The sequence below is a fragment of the Cetorhinus maximus genome, chromosome 7 (genome assembly GCF_964194155.1).
Source record: "Cetorhinus maximus chromosome 7, sCetMax3.hap1.1, whole genome shotgun sequence".
Taxonomy (NCBI): Eukaryota; Metazoa; Chordata; class Chondrichthyes; order Lamniformes; family Cetorhinidae; genus Cetorhinus; species Cetorhinus maximus.
Genome location: NC_135885.1, coordinates 78,762,987 through 78,785,944, shown reverse-complemented (window position 1 = coordinate 78,785,944; position 22,958 = coordinate 78,762,987). Strand labels below are relative to the sequence as shown.

At 44.5% G+C, this 22,958-nt stretch overlaps 1 protein-coding gene across 1 annotated transcript in view; it reads right to left on the bottom strand.

Annotated features, from left to right (window-relative positions):
* naalad2 (N-acetylated alpha-linked acidic dipeptidase 2) overlaps nt 1-22,958 on the bottom strand; it is a 241,323-nt gene that overhangs the window by 73,191 nt on the left and 145,174 nt on the right. The window contains exons 8-11 of the mRNA XM_078545757.1: nt 22,122-22,217; nt 19,601-19,686; nt 19,090-19,209; nt 1,238-1,320 (exon numbers count right to left, since the gene is read on the bottom strand). Coding sequence (XP_078401883.1) covers nt 1,238-1,320; nt 19,090-19,209; nt 19,601-19,686; nt 22,122-22,217 — 385 coding nt within the window. The remainder of the gene's footprint in view (nt 1-1,237; nt 1,321-19,089; nt 19,210-19,600; nt 19,687-22,121; nt 22,218-22,958) is intronic.

The following is a 22,958-nucleotide window of genomic DNA, read 5'->3' as shown; positions in this document are numbered from 1 at the left end:
CAGCATTGGTAAGTGTGAGGGTGATGTGGAGTATGTTAGGCATGCATCCTGATTGCTGATGGGTGAGTGGTAAGGTGTGGTGCATTGAGCTGAATGAGAGGTTAATGGTGTAATGGGTAGGAGATGCCATTTGAAGATGCATTAACTGATCATGACAACATGTGTGAGGTTATTGACCTTTTTCCAGCACTGTAGCCAGGTCCTTGACTCTAGGAATTCACCTCTGTTAGCTCCTACTCACTTTTCCTCTAGAGGATGTGCCTTGAGAGCCCCCTCCTGGTACCCTGCAGGAACATCACCTCTCTCCTTTCAACCTCCATCACTAAGGCCTCCAGTGTCACTTCCGCGAACCTGGAAGCTCTCTCTTTGGCCTGGTGCTCCATTATCATACTGCTTCCTTCCATCAGTGTCTTCCTGAGACCGTTGCAGCACGTGCTGTAGCCACATGCACCTTCCCTTTAAGAGGGGCAGGGCACCTTTAAGAAGTGCAGGCTAGCTGTATGTCATGATAGCCACCCATGTTGCTGAACCCCCTATTGAGCATGCAGCCAGTCAGCACTACGTTTCGTGCTAGGCTGTATACTGCAATCATGTTGATGGGTAGGCAGCACAAAGTTTGCGTGCTGTCTGCCCCAGTGGGAGCGGGAGTGGGATAATCATGCATCAAGATCCCCATGCCCAAAAACGGGGCTCATCAAATTTTTCCTCAATCCATTTTAACATACCAATGCAACTACTTAGTTTGTCTCACTCAAATATTGTATAAAATATGGATTTTTAGTAGCATATATTCAGATTTGTATCAATTTTTGATGGATGTACTACTGATATTTTTTTTAAAGTACAGAATTGGGTAGCACAAAATATTTCTCTCTCCACAGAGGCTGTCAGACCTGCTGAGTTTTTCCAGCATTTTGTTTTTATTTCAGATTTCCAGCAGCAGCAGTATTTTGCTCTTAACAAAATATTTAGAACTGTGTTCATTTGATTTCAAACCCAGCTATAGGAAGATTAAAGTGCCTCTCTATCCATGTTTCAATAATCCCCAAAAAAGCTTCAAATCCAACACTAATCTGGCAGCCCTTAAATGAAAAGCTGCAAACTAAATAATTAGAAAGGAAAGCTGGGGTTTTACCAGCATTATGGATATTGCGTAGAACTACCTTTCCATTACTTAGATGATTGAAATTTACATTCAATAGGCATGCTCCTTGTTCTCGAATTTCAAACAACTTACCTCTGCCCACTCTGTGGAACCCAACAAACCAAATTCTTCCGCATCCCAGCTGGCAAAAACTATTGTTCTTCTGGGCCGCCAACCTAGATAGGACCAGATAGTAGCAACAAAAATAGTTTGCCTTTAATGGTGCATTTTTGCCCTTAAACTCTCACCCGGCAGCACCAGTATAGTAAACTGGTGTTGGGATTGAGCCACAAAGGTATAGAGTACTAACATGCTGCATGAGTCCAGCATCTAACCTTCACTTCACATTATGGCTAAAGACAATGGAGCTAACTGCAGATGGAACTCGCTTTACTTTTTACTGCAAAAGGGGACATTTATTCAATTCTGTTTCCCTCCTTTTAAAAACAAAATATATTTAGTACTGCCCATCAAAAGCCAGGAATTCACACATTGAGATACACGTTACTGAAAAAAATCTTAATATATATTGGATCATTACTGCCACTTACTCCATAAAGATTGGGACTGATTATAAAATCCACAAGACCAGCTAAATGGGCTGCAATTTATGATTGTATACCGTGATAAAAATTAAACATTTTTATCTATAGTTTATCATAGTATTGGCTTCTTTAATTCTATGATAGTACAGGGGGTTTAAAAACTCTCTCCATTCATAGAAAAATGTCCCATTTTATTTTCATTCAAATGTTTCTGATATCCTTCGATAACATGTGACCTTTATCGCCTTGAAGGACAAGCGCAGCAAATGCATGGGAAGATCACCTGCAAGTTCCCCTCCAAGCCACACACTATCCAGACTTAGAACTACATTGCTGCTCTTTCAATGTCGCTGTGATAAAAACCTGGAACTTCCTTCCTAACAGCACTGGGGTGTATCCACAGCTGATAGACGGCAACAGTTCAAGAAGATGACTCACCATCACCTTCTCCTGGGCAATTAGAGATGGGCAACAAATGCTGGCCTTGCCAGTGTTACAAGCTCAGTACTTGGCAGAGAGCTTGTATTTGTGACGTTTGTGTTTGTCCATTTAAATCCAAAGTGAAACTAAAGAGCATGCCAGAAAGGGGATAATTTCTTGGCTATTACATCGCTTCTGAGAAATTAAACTCAGGCTGAGGTTGCTATGGGGTTGAAAGCCAACAAAAAGGCTACTTCAAGGTAACTGGGATAGTGGCGGGTTCTAGCCTGTTCTGTTGCAGCAGGACACAGTTGCAGAACACAGAATTCGTATGAAGAGAGGCAAGCAAAGCTGTCTATGACAAGGTCAATTTTCTGTTTGACAGTAAGAAGGCAAACAGAATTCTAGAAACTCTCGAGGAGTAATCAGTAAGCTGAAAGGGACTGAATCCTAAAAGCGGTGTGAGGAGCTCGGGCATGTCAAACAGCTGAGAGTTATAGCAGAAGGTCAGACTGTGAACCAGATATTGTTGGTTGACCAGTTGAAAAGGAACTCTGGAAAGCTACACTATCATGACTGATGTGACCCAAGTGAGACAGGGTGCATAGATTTGCACCTTGTCAGTGTTAACTGTATACAGGGACCTTGGATGAATTTTAGCTGGTGACAAATGCAACTCAAGGGCCAAATTGATTGACTGGAAAGCAAGAGACCCCATGTACCGGAGGCCAAGTTAGACAACTTTAGAACTGCATGTGGTGCCACATGTGTGCAGAGAGTGAGATGAGCAGTTGTACTTTTTTAAGACATATCTTTGTTGTATTGAGACTCACGTAAATATTGGTGAGATAAGAGGCAGAATTTTCCATACCAGCTGGAAGCAGGCATGATAGGTGGCGTGCGCGGACAATATGGCGCGATCGGTTTCACAATGGAGGGGGGCAGGTCGTGATCGTCCACTCAGCCTGCCAACGGTCGTTGGGAACCTCATTGTAATACATCAGCATATCATTAAAAGGCCATCTGCCAGGCTCTTGGGACCCCGCCGGATCGTCCATCCACGTTGGCAGGAAAGCACGTCAACATGTTTCACAACAAGTGCAGGCAACATGCACTTGGCGGCCTTCACTTTGGGGGAACTGAGGTGAGTGAACAGCATCGTTTCCTGCAGCTCGCCAGGGCCACATGTTGCTTTGCAAGCTTCAGAGGTGTTGGGGCGGCCTGGGTGAAGTGCCGCCCTGCCTCGGTGGTGACTGTTGCTTTGTCGGTGTCGTGGTGGGGGGCAACTGCTGCCCCGGCGTTGGATCCCGTGCATAAGAAATCGAGGTGGAGGACAGGGGTAGGAGAGGGAAGTAGCCACGCAGTAGGGGCACCTGTATAAACTGACCATCCCTCTGAAACTGAGACAGATCAGGCACAGCCACAGTGATCCGATTGGGGTCAGGCTCATGCCCACGGAATCAATGCGGGGGCACCAAAGTGCCACCAAGCGCTCCAGATCCCCCCCACCCCCAGCCCCGGCACAGAGTCACGCACAAGCTTCCCAGGAGTGACAGCGAGCTGTGGATGGTCGGCGCCTAGTGACACCCAGGGTCTATAGATGCTGCCTGTCATTCCTGCAGATGACCAATAACCGTGCATGTTTAGGGACCTGGTGACTCACATCTGCCACTCACTGCAGCACTTGGCGCCAAGGGGACATGAGGGCATCCACTGTCAGTGGCTGTGAAAGTGACCATGGTGCTCAATTTCTATGCCAGTGGCTCCTTTCAGGGCTCCACAGGGTGACCTCTGTGGGATATCACAAGCCTCCACCCACAAATGCATCCATGGGGCCATGGGTGCCATCTTGCCCGGGACTGGGACAGCCAGGATGTAAGGGCCATTGGATTTACCCTGATGTCGGGGTTCCCACAGGTGCAGAATGCGATTGACTGCACTCATGTGGTGCTCAGGTCTCCGTTGCTGCAGATGGCAGACTTCATCAACTACAAGGGATCCACTCACTGAACGTGCAGCTGGTATGCGACCACCAGAAACGCATCCTGCAGGTGTGCGCACAGTTTCCAGGGAATGTGCATGACTCCTACGTTCTCAGTCAGTCATGGATCCCTGAAGTATTCCAGGGTCCACAGAAGCTGCAGGAATGGCTCCTCGAGGACAAGGGCAACCCACAGAGGACGTAGCTGAAGACACCCATGCAGCGGCTTCAGACTGCAGCAGAGCGACAGCATAATGAGGCTCATGCAGCAGCTCGCAACTTGGTGGAGCAAACCAGCAGGATGCTGAAGAAGAGATTCCAGTGCCTGGACCAGTCTGGTGGAGCCCTGCAATACAGTCCGCAGAGGGTGTCACACATCGTCATCATCTGCTGCGCCCTTTACAACATGGCACTCCAACGGGGAGACGAGCTGGCTGAGGAGGAGATGGGGGAGCTGCAGAGAACGCCAATGGGGATCAGGTTGAGGTGGTCCTCAGAGGCGACAATGATGGTAATGAGGCCCTTGCACTAGCTAGACGAGGCAGGCACGCTCCGGAGGCCCTCTTTGCTGCTAGATTTGTGGAGGATGATGACGACATGCAGTGAGGTGACCCCATAGATCCTCACAGTGCATTTGTGAACATTTGACTCCAGTCTGGCTTATGGCAGCGCAAATACCCTCTATGAGAATGCTCCTGTCCTGGAGATGTAGCGGAGGCCCTAATCGTCGCTTGATTGCATAAGGATGATGACGACATGCAGTGAGGACACTCCATAGATCCTCACATAGGCTCTGTGAATGTCTGACTCCTATCTGGCCGATGGCAGCTCGCTTGCGCTCCATGATCAGGGTCATATTATAGAGATGCAGGCAAGAACTTTAGAAGCATCTGAGGCTGGGTCCGCCTTCAGCACCTGAACCCTTCAGGAGCTGGAACACAGTATCACTGGTCACAGATACTGAAGAGATGGGGGCCAGCCCTACCTTAAAGCTGCTGAGAGCACATTGAGGGAATAAGAGAACTCTGTGGTGCCTGCCCACTACATTCTGGCAGTAATGACAAGCACCGCGAGGTGCAGGTATCAATAATGTCAACCAGCACTTTGGTCTGAAGGCTGCACAGAGCACAGGGAAGAGGCTCTGGACTGAGACACCTGCCTGTATCTTGTGCAGTAAGGTTTCACATCTGAGTGACACGAACACTGCTCATCAGAACAAGGAGCCATAGGCAGGGAGACATTCTTGGGAGTTCATTGACAATAGTGAACATTATGTACAAGTGATTAACACCAGTGCCCAGGCTGTGCAACTAATTCTCCTTAATTTTCCTAACCCTGCCGCTATGTCTTGGTGCTCCCCAGATATCCACAGCAGAGGTGGAGGCAGCCTGCTGACTGTGACGCCCTGTCTGTGATGACTTTGGCAGGCGTCCTCTGGAGGGCCAAGGCTTGGAGGGCCCCATACTCCTTTCGGGGTCTTGCCATGTGGCAGTGGCACCGTCCTCAGCCTGTGAAGCTGGAGCTGCTGAGGTCACAGGAGGAGGGGATACGGATGTGCCAGTCACTCCTGGAGTCACCTGGGTGGATGGGCCCAGAGTGTGCACCTGCTGATTCTCCTCCCTATGGGTGCCCAAGGAACCCTGGCTGACTCCTTGAGGGGAAGTGAGACCAAGCTGCCCCCCACCTCTCTTGCGTACACACTGTTGTAGGCTAACTATGGTGTCAGTGATGGAGTTGAGCCCACACAACAATGCAGCAGGGACGTCCTGGACCAAGGTCACCATGGTGGCCACCATCCTACCAGTGTTGACCTCGGTATGTTGGCATGCTGGTGCTATCACTTCAGCCTGAAGGCAGACAGACTCCTCCATCATGCCTTGCAATCTGAGGAGTGTAGCGGACATCCCTTCCTGATGTTCCCTATCTTGCCTTTGCAGCTCCAGCCACTGTAACATGACCGAGTCCAGAGGCTCATCATTTGACTCGGACTCAGAAACGTTCTGGCCCCCAGCAGTCCTCCGAATGCCGGGGGCCTGGCAAGTTCCTACCACCGCCTGCTGTGGTTCAATGTGATGTGCTCACCAGATTGTGTCTATTCTAAAGCTAGGTCCCACCGAGGTGTGTGTCTCTGCACTGGTGGAGGGTGTGGGTGAACGCTGTGATGGAACTTTGAGGAGGATGCCACAGATTCCTCTTCAGAGGTTTCTTCAGGGCTTGATTGGAGGCCCTGGGTCATGGACTCTGTCGGCTGTTTGGCAGATGTGCCTGCGAAAGCAAGGGGAGATAATTAGTGCATGGCAGTGGCCTGTGAAAGAGGACACATCACTCACAGCATGGTTGTCTGATGGATGTTGCACTGCTGGATCCTCACTTGGTAGAGCAGCGCCGACCTCACCGTCAGCACAGAACCTGTCCAGATCCTTGCCGGCCAGCTGGATGGCTCTGTTTTCAAAGTCCTTGAGGACCTTGATTTTGGGCACTCTGCCACCGGTCTACGATCTCTCTCTCTCTTGTTGTGAGTCAGCTTGTCCTGCATGGACAGAGATGGAGAAAGCGTAAGCAGGACCCTGCCGGGCCAGATGATAAATGTGCCTGGCCTGTGTGGGTGGTGAGTGGTCCCATGGATGGGCTGAGGACAATGAAGGTGTGTGTGAGAGAATGAATGATGATGTCCCTTGAACTGGCATTGAGTGAGGGCCCTGTGGATGTGTTCTGGATTTGTGACTATGTGAATTGAGAGTGATGAGAAGAGTGACTTATCCTGGCGGAATAGAGATCATTCATCCTCTTGTGGCTGTCCTCTTCCGAAGGGCTTTGGTGCTGGTCACCCCACCTCCCAAGCCGGTTTGGTCATGTTGCTGCCCATCCTGCAGCCAGAGCGGGGGTATAGGACATCCCGGCGTGCCTCCAAGGCATCCAGCAGTTGTTCAAGGAACCTGTCATTAAGCTGAGGGCTGCATTTTTTTTTCCTTTGCTGGCCATGTCTCCCGGGCAGCAGTGGTGACCTGGTAGCGATGAACACTGGGCTGGTGGCTGCCTTTTAAACATGGCGGCCTGCGTGATGCAACTGCAGGGTGATGGCCGGAGGGCAAATGAGAATGTGTGTTTCTTGGGAGTGCATAAATAATGAGGCAGGTTTGAGAAAACCTGTCATCGCTTTCGACGGGTAGGACGCCAGTTTGTCTGCCCACTACCGCACTTAGTGCAAATTTGGGAAAATTCCGTCCAAGGGGTTTGATAATGAAAAGAAGTCTGGTTCTAGCGAGGAAAAGGACCAGGTTCGAGAAACAGGCACTCCTCAGGTTACTAGGAGACAAAGTCCAAAGGGCAAGTTTGATTCATGGGGACTAACTTGTTATTCTGGTCATAAAAAAAGGACATGTGAAGGCTGAATATCTCGGAAGTAGAAAAAAACGTCTGTAAGCATTTGTACAGTTGCACAGCATTGTTTAGAGAAAACTGTCCTAGCGGATCAAGCTTACGGCAAGCCAGTAGGTTCTCATGTGTTTACTGGTAGAGAAAATCAGAGTGCAGGAAATGAAAGAAGTTTCCTATTTAAAGATAAAATGTCTCCATTTGCTTACAGTGAGGCAGACAAATCAATTGTCACCCTGAGAGATATAGGAGTAGCACAGTCACTGCATGAATCTCTCTCCAAAACGTTCACTGAATAAAGAAGTACTGTTGTGGGGTATTGATAGAAATTGTTTGCCTGGTCCTTTGTATCAGGTTGATTTAAAATGTGACTTAGTCACTGGTCCTGTTACGGTGGGTATTATTCCTAATTTGCCTATTGAAGGTGTGGATTTCTTGTTAGGAAATAAATTGGCTAGGGATAAGGTATTGTTGTCTTGAGGATTTCAGGAAAGCCTGCAGAGGCTGCTGAAACTGAAATATGCAGGGAAAGCTGAGTGACCTGAAAAAACCAATTATTTCTTGTAAACACGCTGTTAAAATTGATGTTCTGTCTTAAGATGTGTTAAAAGAGTCAGAAACTCAGCCTGCTCATTTAAAAAGGACATCGGGAGCATTGGGCTAAGGAAAAAAAGTAAATGGTGGTTGAAGAACTTTAAAATAGCAGGCATTAAAAATGCAAAGCATGAGCAAGGTATGACAAAGCAGTTAGCAATAGTGCTCAGCTTGACGAAACAGGGAAAAGGTTTACTTTGAAGGGAAATGGAAAAGCTGAGTCCAGTGTTAACATTACAGAGCTGCAGGAAAGAATATGTACTCGTGAACATAGATTAAAGCTTCAAAATGAGAATGCAATTACTCTTGCCAGGATAGAATTAGGCAAAGCTCTAGATCTGTGGGATACAGAAAAGCAAGAGATTTGGAGAATTTGTAATTTGAATAAAAAGGATTATCAAACTTTCTTAGCTAAGCATCAAAATAACCTGAATGAAGTTATTAGAGCAGCTAAAGAGGATTTTACTCAGCAGAAAAATGAACCGCTTGCACAAAAGGAAGCAACGTTAAACATATTAGAAAAGAAAAATGAAGGGTTAGATTGTGGGAAAGAACGTAAGATAAAAATTATCCTGAATTTAAGCAAGATGAGATGAATTCAGTTGATGTGAATGACAATTCAGATGTCTGGTTGGCTGAAACTTTTTTCAAAGACTTGGACATTAAAAGCACTGCAGACAGGGAAGAAAATGAAGAGCAGAATGGTTCAGAGCCCATTTTAATAGGTGAATTCTCTGAAACTAGCACCAAATAAAGCCCTGATGGCAGTCTTTTGACCAGCTTCAAAGGAAAGCATGGGAAATTGCTGAATCCAGAGGGTATGAACCAGTATGACATTGAATTTCTTCTCGCATTCCAGTTTGTACTAGCCAGTGTCAGATAGATTGCAAGTAATCAGCAATGTTATTCATGACAAAGTTTGGTTCACACATGGACAAAAGAGCTAAACTCCAGAAGTGAGGCGAGAGTGACTGCCCTTGACATCAAGGCAGCATTTGGCTGAGTGTGGCATCGAGGAGCCCTAGAAAAACTGGAGTCAATGGGAATCAAAAGAAAATCTCTCTGCTGGTTGGAGTCATACCTAGCACAAAGGAATATGGTTGTGGTTGTTGGAGGTCAATCATCTCAGTTCCAGGACATCATTGCAGGAGTTCCTCAGGGTGGTGTCCTAGGCCCAACCATCTTCAGCTGCTTTATCAATGCCCTTCCTTCCATCATAAGGTCAGAAGTGGGGATGTTTGCTGGTAATTGCACAGTGTTCAGCACCATTCACAGCTCCTCAGATACTGAAGTAGTTCATGTCCAAAGACAGCAAGACCGGACAATATACAGGCTTGGGCTGATAAGTGGCAAGTAACATTCGTGCCACACAAGTGCTAGGCAATGACCATCTCCAACAAGAGTGAATCTAACCATCACCCCTTGACATTCCATGGCATTACCATCACTGAATCCCCCACTATCAACATCCTGGAGATTACCATTGGCCTGAAACTGAACTGGACTAGCCATATAAATACTACGGCTACATAAGCAGGTCAGAGGCTAGTGTTAGGAAGTAGAGACATTTAAAATTATATTTGTATTGTTGGTTGTTAGGAATGGGTTTTAGTTTTAAAGTTCAAGTTTGGTTTGCATTTCTGCATTTGTGTGTTATGAAGAGGTCAAGTTGAGTTTTAGTTTCACTTTAAAAGGTGAAACCTGGGATTTCGTTTCATTTTTGAGGGAGACAGCAGATCTAAAGCTGTTCGTATATTTGCATTTCTAATAAGTTTGATGACACCTGAAGAGTAGAAAAAAATTGTGCTGTTGCCTAGCAACAGTGGATCAGAGAGATAGGCCCCACCACCACCTCCGCCCCACCACACACACACAGAAAAACTAAAGAGAAAGCAGTTTGAGCTCAGTTGAAAATAGCTGCCAGGGAGAGGCTGGTGCAGAGGGGCAGATAGCAAACCAAAGTTCAGTTGAAGCCAGGACTCCAGAGAGACTGGACACTGGGAGAGGGAACTGCAGAGTGAGAGCAGATTTCCCAAAAGACCCGAAAGGTCCCAAGGCCAATGAGTGAGGCATCAACAGGGGAAAGTCTCAAGACCTTCCAGTCAAAGTAAGGACAGGAACCTGGAAGAAGTCCCGTTAAGTGAAGTTAAAAGTGAAGAGCAGAAGAAGGCTCCAAGCTTCAAACTTAAAGGAAGAAAAGCTGCAGGAAGCAGATTTAAAGTGATATAAAGGCTTGTGAGAAGTCAGAAGGTCCAAAGAGACAACTGAAGGTCTGTAATTCTTTGCTATGGGCATGTGAAGCAGTGGTGTACTGTGATGGCTGAGTCGGTAAGAGACAGTGTGTGGAAGAAAGCTTGAAGGCATGTGGTGACCCAGGGGACAGGAACATCGGAAGGAGAGTTCGAAAACCTGGAGGTAGACCCTTGCAGGAGATGTCTGAGAGAAAGCATTGGTTTGGGAGAAAATTCCAAAGTGAGTTCTTGGTGAGTGGAGATTGGAAACCTTCATGTGAAAGACAAAGTTTAGTGAGACTGGTTGGCTCACAATGTGACAAGCGTCTAGTGGGAGCTGATGAGAGATTCTTGGCATCTGTTTGGAGTGGCATCTGTCATTTGGTTTCAGAGTGTGATGTATCTGACCACAGGTCACTAGTTGGTTTACATGGACTGTACTTACTGTGAACATTAGAGTATAAGATAGTTTTTGTAACTTGTGTTATCCATACAAATATATATCTGTAAAGGTACAGTTGTGGGTGAAAGAGTATTGTAATATAGTTCATCTTTTCTTGATAAATAAATGTTTTATTCTTCTGTTAAAAGTTCATCAGCTGACTCCAGTGATACTAAACAAAAACAGAATTAGCTGGAAAAACTCAGCAGGTCTGGCAGCATCGGTGGAGAAGAAAAGAGTTGACGTTTCGCGTCCTCATGACCCTTCAACAGAACTAAGTAAAAATAGGAGAGGGGTGAAATATAAGCTGGTTTAAGGTGTTGGGTGGGGGGCGGGGGGGTGGGGCAGTGGTTGTAGGAACAAGCAAGCAGTGATAGGAGCAGATAATCAAAAGATGTCACAGATAAAGGAACAAAGAGGTGTTGAAGGTGGTGATATTATCTAAGAGAATGTGCTAATTAAGAATGGATGGCAGGATACTCAAGGTACAGCTCTAGTGGGGGTGGGGTGGAAAGACTGACAGGGCATTACAGGTATAGATTTAAAAATAATGGAAAAAGGTGGGAAAATAAAAATCTATATAAATTATTGGAAAAAACAAAAGGAAGGGGGAAGAAAAGGAAAGGGGGTGGGGATGGACGAGGGAGTTCAAGATCTAAAGTTGTTGAATTCAATATTCAGTCCGGAAGGCTGTAAAGTGCCTAGTCGGAAGATGAGGTGCTGTTCCTCCAGTTTGCATTGGGCTTCACTGGAACAATGCAGCAAGCCAAGGACAGACATGTGGGCAAGAGAGCAGGGTGGAGTGTTAAAATGGCAAGCGACAGGGAGGTTTGGGTCTTTCTTGCAGACAGACCGCAGGTGTTCTACAAAGCGGTCACCCAGTTTACGTTTGGTCTCTCCAATGTAGAGGAGACCGCATTGGGAGCAACGAATGCAGTAGACTAAGTTAGGGGAAATGCAAGTGAAATGCTGCTTCACTTGAAAGGAGTGTTTGGGCCCTTGGACGGTGAGGAGAGAGGAAGTGAAGGGGCAGGTGTTACATCTTCTGTGTGGGCATGGGGAGGTGCTATAGGTGGGGGTTGAGGAGTAGGGGGTGATGGAGGAGTGGACCAGGGTGTCCCGGAGAGAACAATCCCTACGGAATACCGCCAGGGGGGTGAAGGGAAGATGTGTTTGGTGGTAGCATCATGCTGGAGTTGTAGCATCATCAGAACCGTACTTTAAAACAGTTCCACAAATCTTAACTACCCTCAGAGCTAACCTCTCCCTTTTGTGTTCAGCAACTATCCTTATAGATTTTCAAACCGATAGAAGTCCATTAATTTTTACCACACAGTGCTTTTTCCTTGGGGTGTCCTCCGAGGGTAACAGAAACTGTTTCTTTCAGTCTGGCCTTGTTCACACTGTCTTCTGGGAATTCTGACCAGTTACCCTGTTGTCTTCTGGAAGATCTAAGCAGTTGCACCCTCACATAGGCTTTAGTATTTCCTTAATTGCACACCTTCCTTTGATCTCTCTATTATCTCAACCAGTCTCTTCCCAGAATTGATTAAATCGTTCTTTACTTTAGCTCTTAAACTTGTAAAAACAAACTTACCCTATCTTTACCTTATTACCTTACACCTTTTTACAACCTGCATATACCCACTTTGGACTAAAACAACTCAATTCAAAACTATTCCTGTTATTGCTTTATGCAAAACTCTAATTGAAGTTCCTCTTGGTTCATTAACGTATCAAAACCACTGTTACTGTGGGCTTTAGACCCTTGCCATCACTGTAGTTCTTAATCCAATTACAGCCTGACTTCCAGTACATAAGAAAATATGCCAGGGTTATTACCAGAAGAAAAAAATTACAATTTTTTGTTTTCTTGACAACACACAATCTACTATCATGTAACTCTTTACATCATACCATGGGCGGTACTGTTCTCCAGTTCCACATTAACCCTTACTAACCCGAACACCCTTATACTACACCTCTCCAAGTCCATCCCCAAATATATTTACAATACAATCTTCTTTACTTCCATGCTACCCCTTCTCCCCCTCCCCCACACCCCTCCCCAACTCAAATCTCTGACTTTACAAATTCAGATGGTCTGGAGGCTCGACAATTCTTCCAGATTTTGTTCTTGTCATGTTTGGAGGAATGATAGTTGCAGTTGCTTTGGGTTGACTTTGTCGATTTGGCATTGAAATTGTAGTACTTATTGTTTCTGGTGCTCAGTTGTCTCCATTTAATTGGCTTTTTAGGCTCCTTTGAGTTGAATTTCTTTTCATCGACAACACATCTGCTTTGTTTGGACACCGTAAGAACATAAGAACAAAAGAACTAGAAGCAGGAGTAGGCAATTCAGCCCCTCGAGCCTGCCCCACCATTCATTACGATCATGGCTGATCTTATTTCGGCCTCAACTCCAATTTCCTGCCCTCTCCCCATAACCTTTCAACCCATTACTAATTAAAAATCTGTCTATCTCCTCCTTAAATTTATTCAGCTTCCCGGCATCCACTGCACTCTGAGGTAGTGAATTCCACAGATGCACGACCCTTTGAGAAAAGTAATTCCTCCTCATCTCTGATTTAAATCTAACACCCCTTAGCCTAAAACTATGGCCTCGCATTCTAGGATGCCCCAGAAGGGGAAACATCTGCTCCACGTCTACTTTGTCAATCCCCTTTAGCATCTTATATACCTCAATTAGATCTCCTCTCATCCTTCTAAACTCTAGCAAGTATAGGTCTAAACTGTTCAATCTCTCCTCATAAGACAAGCTATCTCTGGAATCAATCTAGTGAACCTCCTCTGAACTGCCTCCAGTGCAATTACATCCTTCCTCAAGTAAGGGGACCAAAACTGTGCACAGTACTCCAGGTGCAGTTTCACCAATGCCTTGTACAGTTACAACAGCACTTCCCTATTTTTATACTCTATTCCTTCAGCAATAAATGCCAAAATTCCATTTGCCTTTCTTATTACCTGCTGTACCTGCATACTAGCTTTCAGCAATTCATGCACGAGGACACCCAGATCCCTCTGCACCGAAGCATTCTGAAGTTTCTCTCCATTTAAATAATAGGTCACCTTTTTATTCTTCCGACCAAAATGGATAACCTCACACTTATCCACGTTAAACTCCATCTGCCAAATTTTGGCCCATTCACCTAACCTGTCCATATCTATTTGTAGATTTCTTATTTCTTCATTGCAACTTACTTTCCCACCTATTTTGGTGTCATCTGCAAATTATCCCTGAATCCAAGTCATTAATATAGATTGTAAATAGTTGGGGCCCAAGGACCGAACCCTGTGGCACCCCACTAGTTACAGCTTGCCATCCAGAAAAAGACCCATTTATTCCGACTCTGCTTTCTGTTGGTTAGCCAATCCTCTATCCAAGCTAATATATTACCCCTAACTGTGTGTGATCTTATCTTGTGTATTAATCTTTTGTGCGGCACCTTATCAAAGGCCTTCTGGAAGTCCAGATATACTACATCTACAGGATCCCCATTATCTATTTTGCTTGTCACATCTTCAAAGAACTCTAGCAAATTAGTCAAACATGATTTACTCTTCATAAAACCATGCTGACTCTGATGGATTGCATTTTGACTTTCCAAATGCCCCATTACTACTTCCTTAATAATGGATTCCAACAATTTCCCAATGACAGACGTTAAACTAACTGGTCTATAGTTTCCAACTTTCTGCTTCCCCACTTTTTGAATAAGGGCGTTATATTAGCATTTTTCCAATCCACTGGAACCTTTCCAGAATCCAGGGAATTTTGGAATATTATAGCCAATGCATCTACTATCTCCACTGCCACTTCCTTTAAACCCTGGGATGTAGGCCATCAGGTCCTGGGGACTTGTCACCCTTTAATCCCAATAGTTTGCTCAGTACTTTTTCTCTAGTGATGGTGATTGTTCTAAGTTCCTCCTTCTCTATACCCTCTGCTCTACCTGTTACTATTGGGGTGGTACTAGTTTCCTCCACTGTGAAAACTGAGGCAAAATATTGATTAAGCGTCACTGCCATTTCCCCACTATTAACTCCCCAATCTCGTCCTCCAAGGGACCAACATTCACTTTAGCTACTCTCTTTCCTTTTATATACTTGTAGAAGCTTTTGCTATCAGTTTTACATTTTGCGCTAGTTTTCTTTCATAATTCACCTTTGCTCTTTTTATTATTTTTTTAGTAACCCTTTGTTGATCTTTAAAAGTTTCCCGATCTTCCAGCCTGCCACTGACCTTTGCAATTTGGTATGCCTTAGTTTTTTGCCTTTAAGTTACCTTTAACTTCTTTGCTTAGCCATGGATGCTTTTCCCCCCACTTACCATCTCTCTTCCTCATTGGGATATATTTTACTTGGGAGGAATTGAATATCTCCTTAAATATCTGACACTGTTCATCAACTGTCCTACCTAATAGTCTTCCTGCCCAGTCCACTAGGGCCAAATCTGCGCTCATACCTATGTAGCTACCTTTGTTTAACTCCAGAACACTAGTATGGGACTCAAGTTTCTCGTTCTCAAACTGAACTTGAAATTCTATCATGCTATGATCACTCTTCCCTAGAGGATCTTTTACTATGAGATCATTAATTAATCCCATCTCATTACACAAAACCAAATCCAGAATAGCCTGCTTCCTGGTTGGTTCCATAACATATTGCTCCAAGAAACAATCTCTAATACACTCTATGAACTCTCCCTTAAGGCTACCCTTGCCAATTTGATTAGTCCAGTCTATATGAATATTAAAATCACCCATGATGATTGCCATGCCTTTCTTACATGCTCCCAGTATTTCCTGGTTTCTACTGTACCCTACTGCTAAACTGTTGTTTGGGGCCCTACAGATTACTCCCATCAGGGACCATGGGTTTGTCCCGTTCCCCCCGGAGGGAACGGTCACTCTGTTCATTCCTACAGTGGACTCAGGTCCGCCATGTTCTTCCTGGAAGTTGATGTTGCAAAAATGGAACCTCCATTTCCACTTGTTTCCTAATTTTCCCAAATATTTGTTTACTCTCTTATTTTTCAGTACTTTTACAAGCCGACTAATCTTTTCATTCAGCTCAACAACTACTCTGGTGAGTTCAGTTGCCTTTGTTTCAAAGTTATCTGCTTTTAAAATCTGGGCCTGCTCCTCCCAACTGTGCATCTCATCTTTCACATTCTTCTTCAAGTGTTCTATTTCCTGTGAGCAACACTCCAGTGTTCTCCTCAGTTCTCCTTTTTTCTTAGCAAAGTCATCTTTCATTCATGAAAGTTGCTTCTCCACACTGAACAGTTTTTCCTTAGCTGAACCTAATTTCTGTGTGCTATCCTCCAAGCTCACATTCATTAATTTTACTTTGCTAGTTGTTTCTGAAACTCTTCACTCTCTTTGTGAGGACTTCTACTTTCTCTGGCAACTGTTCAACTTTTCCTTGACATTCTAGGTTCTTGATTTTTATTTCAGCCATTTCATTTTTGCAAGAATTCAATTGCTCTCAGTACGTTTGAGCCATCCAGTGCTTTTTGTTCTAGCGCCTTGAGTTTCAGTGCCAGATTTTTATTTTCTGATCTTATTTTGTCTTTTCTTTCTCCGTCTGCAGCAGAGCTTTGACCTCGTCATTCATTTTAGTTTCATTGTTAGCCAGGTATGTCTCCAGCGAAATCTTAACTTGTTGCAGTTTTTTAATTGTGCTTCATTATCCGCTCGCAGCTTGGAAAGCTGTATGGCTTTTCCTTTCAGTGCCTCCTCTTTTCCATTTTGGTTCTTCCTCTCTTCAGTCTCTTTCTTGTAGCTCTCGGTTTCCTCCTGGAATATTGAACATTGCTGAGTCTTCTCTGACACCTGGTTTGTCCATTCATTTAGAGTGACATTAAACTCATTTTGCTTCTCTTTGTGACTTTGGCCCAAGGGGTCCTTGTAGAATGGGAAGGTCCTTCAAAGGTCCTTTGTGAAACTCAATTGCTTCATCTTGAGCTTTCATAACAGATGAATGAACAATCTAGCTAGCTTCCTTGACTTGCCTTTGATCGGGTCTGGCAATGGACCTTCACATACCCCGGAGGAGTCCTTCAGCCTCCACATCTGAAATGGAGCTTTTTTTTAAGGTAATCTCCAATTGTGTCTTCAATTTAGGCACACTTTGCCCAGGTCAGGCTTCAATATCTTTAGATTTTAATGCTGTGTGATTCTGGCTTCCTTCTCCAGCTTCTCTAGGATTTTGGGGTCCATGCTTCACTGCCACCATGTTGTAAAGTTTTTTGGCGTCTCACTTGAGGCTCATATGGTTGAACATAACCTGTTTATTGGTAACCCATAACTATATACATAGCCAAGGTAGAACCCTGCATGGATACAGCCTCCATGCTGGCTCCTTCCAGACTATACTGCACACAGCCTACCATCATGCGACTCTCTACATCATACTATGGGTGGTACTGTTCTCCAGTCCCACATTAACTCTCTGTAGCTCAAACTTGAAGCTCCTCCAGGACATATGTTGCTGTCAGTCAGATGGCCTCTGATCTGCCCAATACTATGCCAGCCTAACTTGAACAAGCTGCATCAGGACAGTTGTTTGGGGCTGACAGCTTGCTGGTCCTTCAAATGGCCTCTTCACTCCAACCATGGCTATAGGATGCGCGAAAGTTAACATCTATCCCAGTAAACCTAATGACTAGAAAAGTGGTTAAATTTGGTGCAGTGACCTTTGTGTCAGATTCTCTAATTTGCATTTCTGTTGAGTGCACAAATTGATGCAGTGTAGAATTACAAAAATTGTTGAAAAATAAATACTGTGCTTAGTTCTCAATTAAAAGAGAACTGCAACTCTCAGAATGGTCTGGTATGTAAATGCACTAAAGCAATCAGACCATTCAAGTCCCAGATTCAATTCTAGCCTGTGCTGAGTTTGTGGACATCAACCAGGATAGCAATTGGGATGCTACAATTAACTCCTGTGTCCCGGGGCCAAGAAGAAAACAAGCAGCCAAGTTGTACACTCCTCATTTTTTAAATTCATTCATGTGATGTGGGCATTGCTGGCAAGGCCAGCACTTCTTACCCATCTCTAACTACCCTTATGAGGTGGTGGTGAGCCGCCTTCTTAAACTGCTGCAATCTATGGTTAGATACACTTGCAGTTTTGCCAGGGGGGGAAATTCCAGGATTTTGACCCAGCAACAGTGAAGGAACAGCGATATAGTTCCAATTCAGGATGGTGTGTGACTTGGAGGGGAACTTGCAGATCATGGTGTTTCCATGCGTCTGTTGCTCTTGTCCTTTTACGTGGTAAAGGACATGGGTTTGGAAGGTGCTGTCGAAGGAGGCTTGATGCCATGCTGTAGTGCATGCAGATAAATGGTACATACTATGCCGGTGGTACAGGGAGCGAATGTTTAAGGTGGTGGATAGGGTACTGATCAAGTAGAACATGGGCTGTAAGGAAATCTTTGTTGCAAAGTGTGTTGGTATGACCAGGAATGATCTCAGCAGTGATGCTCTACATGTTGTATAGCATGCTGAAATGCAATGTTTAGGTTTGCACATGAATGGCCATTTGAATAATATACCAGAGACCTGTGCATGCCTGTGGATCTGTACTTCAGGAAAGATTAGTACCTTCAAGGCAACAAAAACAAGGCCTCTTACAGCTGTAAGCAAAGGGTTACTAGCTATGAGCTCAGAGCAGTGTTTGTTCTGTGGAAATCGGATGGGTGCCATACTTGCTAATTACATCGATACTTGTTAATTGCAGTGATATTGTTGAATTGAATAGGACAATTTACATTGAAATAGAACAGTTAATCACAGCAAACTGATCAAAGCCAGGCAGGTAACACAGCAGGACAGGAGGAAGTCCTTATATGGCTAAGCCAATGGAAGACAGCTTGGGAATACGCTAACCAACCAATAGCCGATCATGCTCCCAACTAACCCATCTGAATCCAGAAGAGGATTGTGCATGAGCTCTTTCAAAAAGTAAACTGTATGTGATCCCCTAAAAAAGTCCCATACAGGAGTGCTCAAGAAGGAAGACAGAAGAAACGTATCAACAGGTAGTGTTTGAAGAAAGAGAGTATACGTATCAATGGAAAGAGTCCTGGTGAACCAAGTAGGAAAATCTTGGTCAAAGTTCACTCCTAAGTGATTTACAGTAATCGCCTATCAATCATCTGAGGGGTAACTGCATGACTTAATTAAAACTGCTTTGATCTCAATAAAGGTGCTGGATTTAGTGTGAGATTGTGTCAATTATAATTCTCAGTCTCTAAAATAAAATAAAATCACCTACGCAGAAAAACGGTAGATGCCATAACTAGTGTTACATTCAGAGATTTTTACCTTCTTTCATAAGTTTTGTAAAACTTAGCACAGCTTCATGTAAAACAGCGGCTCCTGACGTTGGATCAATGCCGCCAAGTCCCCACGCATCTCGATGCCCTCCAAATATGATGTACCGATCTGTTACAGCAAATAAAGACACTTTTCTTTTTTCTTTTTATACAAGAGCATCTCCAGCAATATCAAGTGACAATCCCTTTTCTTAATATAGGTGTGACTATTGTGTATTCATAAAGTAGCCATGTTCATGCTAAAAGTGGAGACAATTTACTTTTTGAAACTTTTATGTCAATGTTCCAGATCAAATGTTAAATAACGTTCTTTGCATCCTAGCCAATCTAACTCATCTGTTGTACAATTAATTATATATTATTTATCGAAGAAGCCATTGTCCAAAGTGCATGCAACTTTTTTGTAAAATTAATGAATTCCAGCACTGCAGAAACATGTAATCTCAGAAATACAAAAGTGTAATAAATTTAAATAATTTTATATTCAGAAATATTCTCACCTGGTTCCACTGCTCCTCGAATTTTACCAATTACATTATAAATTCGTCTCACTTCATTTCTTGTGTAAACGTGCATTTTGACTTTTCTAAAATTTTAAATAAATCTTTTAGTGTTCCAGCAAAAAAAGTCATGCATTCAGATTAAATACTCACTTTAGCCCATTTTACATTTCCATATACAAAAATAAAAATACCTGGAAAAACTCAGCAGGTATGGCAGCATCTGCGGAGAGGAACACAGTTAATGTTTCGAGTCTGTATGGCTCTTCAACAGAACTAAGTAAAAATAGAAGAGAGGTGAAAAATAAGCTGGTTTAAGGGGGGGTGGGACAGGTAGAGCTGGATAGAGGGCCAGTGGTAGGTGGAGATAGCCAAAAGATGTCATAGACAGAAGGACAAAGAGGTGGGGTGGGGTAAAGGAATCGAAAAAGGCTACCTCACCCCCACTAGGGCTATCTGTACCTTGCTTGTCCTGCTTTCTACCCTTAATTAGCACATTCCTTAGATAATATCACCACCTTCAACACCTCTTTGCCCTTTTGTCTATGACATCTTTTGGCTATCTCCACCTATCACTGGCTCTCTATCCAGCTCTACCTGTCCCCCAACCACCCCCCCCTCCCTCCCTTAAACCAGCTTATATTTCACCTCTTTTCTATTTGTACTTAGTTCTGTTGAAGAGTCATATGGACTCGAAACGTTAACTGTGTTACTCTCCACAGATGCTGCCAGACCTGCTGAGTTTTTCCAGGTATTTTTATTTTTGTTTTGGATTTCCAGCATCCGCAGTTTTTTGCTTTTACATTTCCATATAGTTGAACGTTCTGCCTATGGGAAAACAGAGGTTAGCAAGGACAGGAGAGATTGTTGAGCAGGACTTGGTCCTACATAGGATTCTGGCAGCAGAGTTTCAGAAGATCTGAAGCTTACAAAGATTGGAATATGGAAGATCGGCCTGATCAGCTTTGGAATCATTGAATCTGGATGTGACAAAAGACATGGATGAAGTTGGAAACTCAGCATGGTGTTCAAAGATAGACACTGACATTGTGAATAGTCCAGCTTAGCTTAGGATAATGACCGCCGAGAGAGAGAATCACTGGTGAGGTTACAGATATTATTGTTGATTTGAAATTAATGGTCTGAATTTTACCAGCCCAATGGAGGCAGGCTGGGAGGCGGCAATAGTCATGAAACTGCAGTGCGAGGCATGGGGAGGAAAGCACAACACTTTTATGCTAAGTCCGAATATTACAAAAGGCAGCAAAGCTGGCGGGAGAAGGTCGTGCTGGAGCAAGGCAGGCTGGTAATTAAGTCTGTTAAACAGGCAATTAACAGTGATTTTACCAGGTTTTTCTAATTTTTACACAGGTGTGTGGGAACAGCGGCGCTTCAGAGCCTTGCTCACTATAACCAGGCAGAAGCTGAGCAAGAGGTCAATGTTGGCTGCAGTCGGACGCCATTGTGAGCAATAGAAGAGCTTGGGAGGCAGGGTGTGTCTGAATGGAGAGCAGAGGTAGCAATCAAGAGAAGGGGCTAACTTGCCTAGCACAGCGGTTGCGTTGAGTTTGAGCACCGGTATTTATGAAGCAAGGCTGTGGGGGGGGGGGGGGGGGGGGGGGAGGCATTGTTGGTAGGCCCAAGATCTGAGTGTAGCACCTCGCTACGGGCCTCATTCACCTCAGGCTTTGTGACCTCCTGTCAGGAGGAGCATCAGAGAGGGAGCGAGCTGCAGCCACTGCAAGGGAGGCAGCACCAACCTGAGGGGCACCAGGATCATGAGCTTGGAAGGGGACAGGGAGCAGGGGTGTGCAGAGGGGGTAGACAACCAGCCAGCCACTGGGGCACAGAAGATGCCATCCACCAGGGAGGGGCTACCATTGGAGGCTCAACTTTCTACAAATGTCACAGCAGCAGTGTCACCTGGGACTGCACCTCTCCAGGGAGGCAGCCATTGACTGTGCGTCATGATGGAGAAAAGAGGTGAGTAAGGAGAAAGTGGGGGGGGGAGGAGAAAGGGAGGTGGCTATCAAGAATGGGCAGGGGGTGAGTAAGAAGAGGGCAGAGGAGTGAAGATAAATTTTAGGATCCCCTTATTTTAAGAAAAAGCATCACAGGAATTTTGGTGCTGTCACATAACATTAGGTATTACCACATTATTTTCATTTTTTCTCATATTACATCAACAGCACTATCTACTGGTACAACACCTTTCGAATCCTGAGAGCCATCACCATTTTTAGTAGAAAATAGATACCAATTACATTACATTTTTATTTTTACATTGTAAGAATACAAAATTGGCTACTGGTTGTGTTCTAAATGTCTTTATATTGAGAATATCAGTATTATTATGAAGCATGGCAATCTGCGATTTGGTGTCCTCAATGCAGCTGACACAAACATGGATACAATACAGTGTAAGAGACTAAATTATGAGAGGGCAAGACAGGATGTTGTCAATAATGTAGAATATGCAGGAAAACTGTAGTCTGCTCTTATCTACCAGAAACAAACTTACCGTGAGGAATAACTGTCCTTGAAGCCAGGTCCAATGTTGTAAGAAATATTCAGCTGTCCTTTCCATTCACTGGGGGCTGGAATCCCTCCCATGTAACTGTTGAAGAGAGTGAGCAATTACATTAAAAGGAAATAAGAAGCAACTTACTTTTGCAATTATTCTGTAGACTAAAGCAAGTCCACTGCCACTGTTTGCAATCACAGATTAGTGTGGCACAGAAGGAGGCCATTCAGCCCATCGGGTTGGGCCGGCTCTTTTGAAGAGCAATCCAATTAGTTCCATTGTCCTGCTTTTTCCCCATATCCCTGACAGTTGTTCTGCTTATCCAATTATCCAATTCCCTTTTGAGGGCTACTACTGAATATATATCCACCAGCCTCTTAACCAATCATTGCGCAAAAATAGATTATCCTTATGGCTCTTTTGCCATTCACTTTAAACCAGTGTCTTCTTGTTTTTGATCCTTCTGCCATTGGAGATAGTTTCTCTCTGCTTACTTTATTTAAATCCTCCTTAATTTTAAATATCCCTGTCAAATTTCATCTAGGCTTTTCTGCTGTAAAGAGAACATCAACTTCTCCTGTTTATCCATGTAACTTCCCTGCAGCCACTCTAGTAAATTGCTTCTTTACCCTCTCCAAAGCTTTCATGTCCTTTGTAAAGTGTGGTGCCATGAATTGGACGCAATGGCCAGAAACTTACCTATGTCGGGCGGGCTGGGTGGGACAGGGCATGGAGCCGATTGCTGCGCACGCCGCCATTTTACGTGGGCGGGCCAAATAAGGCCCGCCCAGCGTAACGCGCACCCAGTAGCAACCTGTGAGAGCTGGGGTAGGA